The sequence below is a fragment of the Mastigoproctus giganteus genome, chromosome 4 (assembly GCF_048544385.1).
Source record: "Mastigoproctus giganteus isolate SK-2022 chromosome 4, ASM4854438v1, whole genome shotgun sequence".
In the NCBI taxonomy this organism is placed as follows: Eukaryota; Metazoa; Arthropoda; class Arachnida; order Uropygi; family Thelyphonidae; genus Mastigoproctus; species Mastigoproctus giganteus.
In genome coordinates this window covers 63,844,387-63,852,869 of record NC_143578.1, presented here as the reverse complement: position 1 = coordinate 63,852,869, position 8,483 = coordinate 63,844,387, and the positions used below count along the sequence as shown (strand labels likewise).

The 8,483-nt window shown below is 41.9% G+C and overlaps 1 protein-coding gene across 1 annotated transcript; it reads left to right on the top strand.

The window, feature by feature from the left end:
• Positions 1-4,865: 4,865 nt before the first annotated feature.
• On the top strand, positions 4,866-5,768 carry LOC150086791 (uncharacterized). The gene has a single exon (XM_090372266.1). The coding sequence runs from the start codon at positions 4,866-4,868 to the stop codon at positions 5,766-5,768; it is 903 nt and encodes a 300-aa protein (XP_090228392.1).
• The last annotated feature ends 2,715 nt before the right edge of the window (positions 5,769-8,483 follow it).

The following is an 8,483-nucleotide window of genomic DNA, read 5'->3' as shown; positions in this document are numbered from 1 at the left end:
ACGGCACAGGTTATATATAAATTGGATTCGATATGACTCATTCCTTAAATGCTGCAGTCCGTTAGAAGGTGAATGGATCCTTCCAGCAGGATACTGCACCATCTCAGAAGGCTAGAATTCTGTACAGAAGGTTCCAAGAATAAGAAAGCGAATTCAGCGTACTGCGATGTAGAGCCAACTTATCTGATCTGAATAGAACGTGCCTCAAAGTAGCACCCTGTAAATTTGGATACCTGGCAATACAGCAGTGTAGTACAGAAGTGTAAGACGCCTCCGTAGCCAGGTGGGAAGGAACAGCAGTGTGTAACACACGCTTCTTGATTAGACCGGGGTTCGAGCCCGTCACCACCAAATACGGAGGATGCGGAAAGGTCAGGGAACGACCACCGCACATTCTCGGAGCAATATGGCCTTAGTTGCTAATGCTCCTAAAAACCAACTAACAAACATAACAGAAGTGTAATATTGCGCTTTCAAGTAGTTTGTAAGCTGACATTACACTGAAATTCATATTCGCATATACACGGTATAACTAATTACGGATACAATCCAATTTAAACGAAATGTCTCACATAAATGAACAGTGAAGAGTTTGATGTAGCAAAAAAAAAAAAAAAAAAATCAGACAGAAATTCCCACACGTGCAGGCTGTGTAAATCAGGAATTTTATTTATACAATATTTTCATTTGTGATAACAAATAGGTAGAAATTTTTTATGGGTAATTTTACAAACCGTGGCCAATTTAGTCATTATGGCTGGTTTTTTCACAACAGTTTTCACACAGTTTTCACTTCATAGAAGACGAAATGTTTAAGTTGATGAGTTGGTTGGTGTTGAATGGCGCATTGGCAGCTACGGGTTCAAGGGATTGATTACTCGCGAACGGCAAGGGATGTGAATGGAAACCCGCACATTCAATTTAATATTTTAAAGAGCCTGCGAAAGTTTTAATTTCATTTTATTTATTTCGTTAATACTTTTCCGATTCAACCCTAAAGTCACAATTTGATTTTCCAGTCTGCCCAACAAGTGTGCAAAAATCAAACAGAAGCTGAAATGTCATAATGCCGCAGTAAAACTTTCCTTTGTCCGGTTCCAACACAAAAAAAATAATAATAAATAAAATAAAATAACAAGAAATGCCGACAGTACTGGGACACACAAACAGTAACTTGGTAAGAACATGAAAGTGAGCAGATATGGGAAATACATGTTGCCTATTTATTTGTTTATTAACCCTAGTACAACGCAGTCTACCGGCCGATTACAATGTGCATTCGTTATCTTAACAGGGCTGTAATAAAAACATCAGAATAATTTCATTTCCCACAATACATCAATCCTTGATCTGTTTCCAACTAAGTTTTATTTTTGTTTTATTTTATTATTCGCTCTTTTTAATTGCAAATCCTTAACTCGCCCGGCAGTGATCTGAAAATCTCAAATGTAGTTCAGATGTGGCGTAGTGTTTTGTGGAAGGAGTCACCAGTGATTCCCCACATCTGCGTCATGGTACTTTGTGAAGAATTACAGAACCTCTGTAAAAGCAGGAAACGTGTAGTGTCTGGTTTGTGTCAAAATGATGTTATGTTCTGTTGTTTTCGTGTCTCTGGCTGCTTGGCCGCAAGGCCCCTAGTGGAACCCCACGTTTCTCGCCACCACCACTGGGAGGTGAGCCAGACTGCTCACTATATTCTGGCTGGCCTCTGCCAGGGTCGCCTGAGCTTCCTGACAGAGACAAAAAAAAAGTTTGGAAGGAGTGAGTAAGGAGTTAATGAAGAAAGGTGGGGTACAAAGTAGTTAAAAAAAAACAGAGGGAAGAGTGGGGAAGGGGACTGTCTACAGGCGGAGAAAAACATGGGAGACAGATGCTCCCATGGGAGTGCTATATGAAGTCCACATGGCAAGTATGAATCCTAACCCCAGAAGGGGTTAGCATAACATCATAAAAATCCACAACGGAGAGCTCGCCGTCAGCAGATCCTGCTCGGGAGAGACGGCCCGAGTTTGCATTTTTCCAAGGTTTGCGCTTAAATTCCACCTGGGTGAGAAGGAATTGTCCAGATCAGCAAGGAGAGGAGAAGAGAATGGGAGCTCAAGTGATGACTCAGAGAAGGAGGCTGGGATTTTATATGTAACTGCGAGCTGGTTGTTGGATGGTTTGTGGAGGAGTTGATGTCAGGATAAGGCGTCTTCGCTGGAAGAGAGACAGTAGTTTCCTGGAGTTTCCTTTAATTCAAATCACCAAGTGATCAGTATATGCACAGGGTATATAACCCCACTTTTGATTAAGTAACTTGTCTATCTCGTAGTTCCACAAGTGAGGAGCAATACCATCTAGTCATCGCTTCATAATATGTCCCTTCAACAACCTTTCTCTTACTCATTTAAAAGGAGAGTAAACGACAGTAAAAAATAAAAAGAAAACACATCATTCCTTGGATCAACGACAACCCCACGGAACTTTTTATTTTTTGTCTGAGCTGAGTCGCGAAGTGTATTATTTGACGCCACAATACCCCATCCATGTACACCTTGTTCAATACAAATAGTGTTCACTGCTCGTTTGGAGGCGCACTATGATCTCCGTTGTCGATGCGCCAATAAACACCAAAACAACAACAACAACAACAACAGCTCGTTTGGTAAACTTGGCTTTTGCATCGATATACAGTGTGTCTCAAAAATATTGGTACAAACGTTTAGGGGAGGTAGGTAACATCTAAAGGAATGTGAATCGCGTAGGAACCCATAACCGGAAACGTCACGGGAAAGTAGTTTGTTTTTTTGTTTGTTTTTTAGTTAGTTGTTGGCGCATCGGCTTCTGTGGCCATAATGCACCTCCCAAGGTTTTTGCAGTACTCTGATCCAAGCCTGAGGCGGGATTCGAACCCGCGACCTTTGGGTTGCCAGGCAGGCACTTTACCTATCCGGTCGGCCAGGAAAGTAGTAGCAGAAGCACAAGAAGTAGAAATGACACAAGACAGTAATTAGTGGCAAACATTTATTTGACATAATATTAACAATGGAGTACGAGATGGATGCATTTCATGATGATACAACAGATGCTCGAAGGTTCCACCATGAGACGCGATGCATGCGTGACACCGACGTAGCATGGATTGGAGGATACGGTCGAACACATCTGGAGTTTCTTTGACAGTAGCAGCAGCGCAGACGAGTCTCGCCACGAGATCTATTTCCGTCTCCACTGGCGATTCATACACGATAGATCTGAGAACCCTCCACACAAAGAAATCGAGGCTCGATAAATCAGGTGAGCGTGGGGGGCCCAGGCAACGGGTCCACCACGGCCAATCCATCGAAGCCCAAAACGCCTGTTCAAATGGTCACGAACACACCTTACATAATGGGCAGGCGCCCCGTCATGTTGAAACCAAATGTTGCGTCTCACATTTGCTGGAACATCGTCAAGTAACCCTGGTAGAACTTGTTCAAGAAAGATCCGATATTTAGCGGAGTTCATGCGGGATGGTAACAGGAATGGGCCGACTAAGCAGTCACCGACCATACCTGCCCACACATTTATTGCGAAGCGATTTTGTGCCGCATGGGGGCGCATAACGTGTGGGTTGTCGTGAGCCCACACATGAGCATTGTGATGATTGAATAAGCCTTCCCGAAAGAAATCAGCCTCATCCGTGAACAAAACATAGGCTGGAAAATTCAAGTCTTGAACACTTTCTTGGAGAAATCATTGCGCAAAAGCTACACGTGCAGGATGATCTTGGGGGAGCAGTAACTGAACCCTTTGCAGATGAAAGGGGTGTAAGGAATCGTCGTGCCAGACACGCTGTACACTGCATTGAGACACTCCTAAGGCATAGGCAACGGCACGTGTGCTGGTAGTAGGATTATTCTGGACGGCATTCAACACACTTTCTTCCATGGCGGGAGTTCGCGTCGAACGTGGTCTGCCGCAGTACTCCTATTACCTCTAAATGACCCATAATTGCACAAATTTTGATGCACACGCGCAAACAAACAGTGGTTCGGTACACGTCTGTCTGGGAAGCTTTCTCCATAAATTCGTTGAGCGGCTCATCCATTGCCCTCTGCTAATCCATACACTAGGTGCATGTCTGCCAGCTCACAGTTCGGGTATCGATGCATGCTCTTCGTGCGGCGACTACTGCTTGAATGAGTAAACCAGAAATTCTCCAGCGGCACATTTCTTCTTATTGCAATGCTCCCTTCCATCCAGAGAGCTTTACTTGTTTTTGCGATACTTAGAGAGGGGGAGAGTTAATAAAACCTACTGCTTCCTTAGAACTTTCCAAGTACCATCCGCAATACATAACGGCATTCGAACAGCCATGAACTGCTTATTAGTTTGGTGTATTTGAGTTTTGTGTTTAATTAAAGTTGTAAAAATTAACGTCAATCAAGAAAAACATCGCATCCCATTCAGAAAAATACATAATTAGTGGTGGTAAGGAAATATTCTTGCGACCCACAAGAACCCAAACAACCGTCACCATTTTGTCTGTTTTGGCCCATGGCCGAGAAAAAGGTTGGACGCCGCTATTTAATGCGTGGTCCTAGTGTACACTGGGATGGCAATAAACAATGAAAACTTGAACAATATCTATCATTGTTTAGTTTGCGAAAAAAAATGTTTTGTTTTAAGTAAGTTCAACGGATGAAGCTCACAAACACAGAGCATTGTCCTTTAAAACAATACATTCAGGTATTGTTTGTAAAAGAGTGCCAAAGCATTCAGATTAAATAAGATCGACTGTGCCGGATATATGTCTATGATGAGTGTTAAATACGTTAACAGAAGTATAGTTTGTCGATAATAAAGGAAGGAACGAAAACCTAAGTTAGATTCAGTACAAAATGGTGGCCAAATTCGTGAAGGATTTTATATTCGACCTTAGTATAGCAGAATGCCAGTGTATTCGAATGATAGAAAGTTCCCACAAGGTAAAGTATGATAAAATCTTAGGTAGGGGAGGTTTCGGAGTCGTAGTTTGTCTTAAGCGAGAAAATGTGGTGCACACGGCACTAAAGATTACTTCAGAAAACGACGTAAACGAAAAAACTTTATGGCAATCACTCAACCATCAAAATATCCTAAAACTGAGAGCTTTTGAATCCGTCGAAATCTCTGGGAAGACGTATTCTCTATTTTTTACTGATGTGATGATAGGAGACCTTCGCCAGTTGCTTTATAGTAAAGAATTTCAGCAACGCGCAGATATTTTTGTCCAGATGAAAAGAATTTTTAAGGATGTTTTGTCAGGACTGCAATACTTGCACACCAGCAACATATGTCATCTAGACCTGAAGTGCGACAATTTACTGCGAGATAAAAATGGCCTTGTTTTAATCGCTGATTTTTCAGGGATAGATTATATAAAACCTAATAACCGTATGATAAGTCCATGCTATGTTCCGCCAGAGGCTGTATGTTTTAAAGAAGGCAACGGAAGAATGGCTGATTTGTGGCAGTTTGGGCTTCTTACATTAGATATCCTCTTTCGCCATGCCTTTTCCCAACGGTACGTCAAAGTAGAAAGCCCGGACATGCATACTTCAATAGATATTGTTAATGAAATAAAAGAGGAATACTCCACTCTACCTCCATGGCTCGTACTTTACCCAAAACTCGTTGCTACTAAAAAGGACATCAAAAGCACATTGAACTTTGTCTCCCTTTTCACCAGGTATTATCCCAACGAGCGGGCAACAGCCGATTATGGACTGAACTGTGGGTATCTGCAGGAAACAGGTAAGTGACCAATTTCATTTGGCGCTAATTAACCTCTTCCAACTAATAAGGTTGATTTAATTTCAGTCTGAAAGTGCCTCGAACAATACTGAGCCGTAAGATACAGTATCGTTCGCGGCACTTGCCCACTTACTTAAAAAAATTCGCTTACATACCACCGAAGGCTTAAGTACACATGCGCAAAAGCCGCCTTCACTGCTAGATTTGTTTGGTTGCGCAGTGGTTACGATCAGCGCCATTCCACACTGTGTGAAAATGGCAAAATCTCGTAGAAGAGGGCACGAATTTTTATGAGATGCTTTCACAAAGTTGCCACGTTAGTCATTATTGCTAGAGGGTGGTATGATTTTTATTGTCCTCCGGAATACTGGCGTTTTTCTTTAGTAAAACTAGGAACCCTAAGATTTGCACGCGCAGAATGATGTGCATGTTCGAACTCCTAAAATCGAATTATTTGATTGTTCCTTTGAGTTTAGAAATGGGCTTTGACTGCACCATTATTCTCAACCCACACTCTTAGCATTAGTTCTGAACTTGTCTTTTCTGCGCATGCGGTTATTCCGTGCAAAATACCGTCTGTTTATATTACCAAAGTTTTTAAACTGTCCTTATGCTTTCTGTTATGCTGTTCTGTATAAGTTTGCCATCATCCGCTTATTGATAATAAGCAGATACCTCTCTTTGTTCCTCAGGTTACATACCTTGGAGTTGTATTAGATCAGGATTGGCCAACTTAATTTGTGATGCGATCTACTTTTTTCCTTCAAAATGTGCCGCGACCTATCATCGCAAAAATTTCATTGCACAAGGTGCACAAATCGAGGGATGACTGTATATTTAAAATTCGTCGTGATCGACCAAAATTAAATCCGCGATCGAATCGTTGGCCACCCCTGTATTAGACGACAGTTTTACTTTTACTGCCCACGTAGAATATTTGGCAAAAAAAGGTTAGAAATTTTACAGCGTCCATAGTTAAGACTCGGGGTTGAATAAGAAGGTTCTTTGGCTGTATTATAAATCCATGTTTTTGCCTATTGTGTCTTAGCTTCATCTATTTGGTTTAGGCGGGTCTAAACTGTTAATTTAGAAATAAAATAAATTCTTTGCAGAGAACCATGTTATTCCAGATTGCAAGGAAGACCAAAGAACCAGATTGCAAGAAAGACCAATGGTGTCCTATCGATGATTTATCGAACAATTGCTAGTAGAGATAAGGACGCCGTAATCCCGTTATACAAGGCTATTGTTAGATCACACTTGGAATACTGTGTTTAGGTAATGAGACCGCACCTAAAGAAAGACATTGTTCTTCTTGAAAGGGTCCAAAGACGGGTAACTCGCCTGGTGAGATCGGCAAAAGGACGTCCATATGTGTAAAGACTTCGAATGTGGGTTGCACATCTTGGAAACTAGGCATCTTTGAGGAGACGTGATTGAGAGGTTTAAGGCTCTGAGAAGCATAAATAAGATGAATGAGGACGAAATCTTCACGGTTTTAAATGATCAGCACTATTTACCACTCACAGCTTGAACCCTGGTCAGTCAACGCACGTGTACTTATGCACCACTAGGCTAACCACGGTAGCGTGGTTAGCCTAGTGGCGCATAAGTACACGTGCAAGTGGTGCAAAGGTAGCGAGGATTGTGTACTATACCCATTGAGGCGAGTTTGTCGTTGATTGAACCATGGCTTGTAATACGGAATGTCGCGTACAAACCCGGATTAAACCATGGAGGAGGCTTGGGATAGAGCTGGGCAACACTTGGTAAGAATATTTTGATTAGAAGGATACTGCGCTGTATAGTGATGAGCTTCCGTTGATTCTTTGCGAGAATGGTTCGCGGATATCAGACTCCACCACAGCATGTTATGATGGGGAGAAAAATATCTCTGTATAGTAAGGCAAGAGTGCAACGTTTTAAGCCCCAGTCACATCTGATGATGCTTACGACCATGGCTGTGTACTTTCTTACTTTCTGATGGAGATATGCCAAGTGGGAAACGAACGTGAGCTTAGAATCCAGGATTACTGTGAGGTACTTGATTTCTGTTTGAAGTTTGATCGTTCTGCCCGCTATCTTCACAAGACAGAGTGAATATGGCAGAGCTCCAACTAAATCAGAAAAAATCCTCCCAAATAGTTATCACGGTCACCAAGAACCCGGGGAAAATGATATTTAAACCGTAATGAATGGCAATAAAATTACAAATGTTTCGTCCCACACGGATCTTGGTCTCTTGGGTCGAAACCCTACTTTCCAGGACCATTTCATATACACAAAAAAGAAAACATATGGAGTCTTCTGGGCGCCCGACTGGAGCTTGTTGGATGTTGAAATACGTCCCTCATATGCAAATATATTGAAAGATATGTCACGACCACAGCTTTAGGCGCGTCTGAGTTATGGTCCTCAGCCCTATCAAGTATTGTAAAGACATTTCTGACAATTGAATGTTGGGTTCTGAGGTAGTTGAACAGGATCCCTGGAAACCAGTTAACCATCTCTAGATATATTCTACATGCAAACGTGACACCATGGAAAATCAAAATTCTGGAAAAGAACCTAATCACACTTGCCAAACTATTGTAACTAAGAGGACTGATTCCCGCAACGTGTAAGAAATCTTCTCAGCCTCAAGTACCCATCCAAGAAAGCGACAAAAAGAACGTTACGGGTTACTTTTATGCTTTAGAGATACACTGTGCTGCCACTTTATT

What these genes read in the sequence shown, in the direction of transcription:
- LOC150086791 (XM_090372266.1), top strand. Translation starts at nt 4,866, where the DNA reads ATGGTGGCCAAATTCGTGAAGGATTTTATATTCGACCTTAGTATAGCA.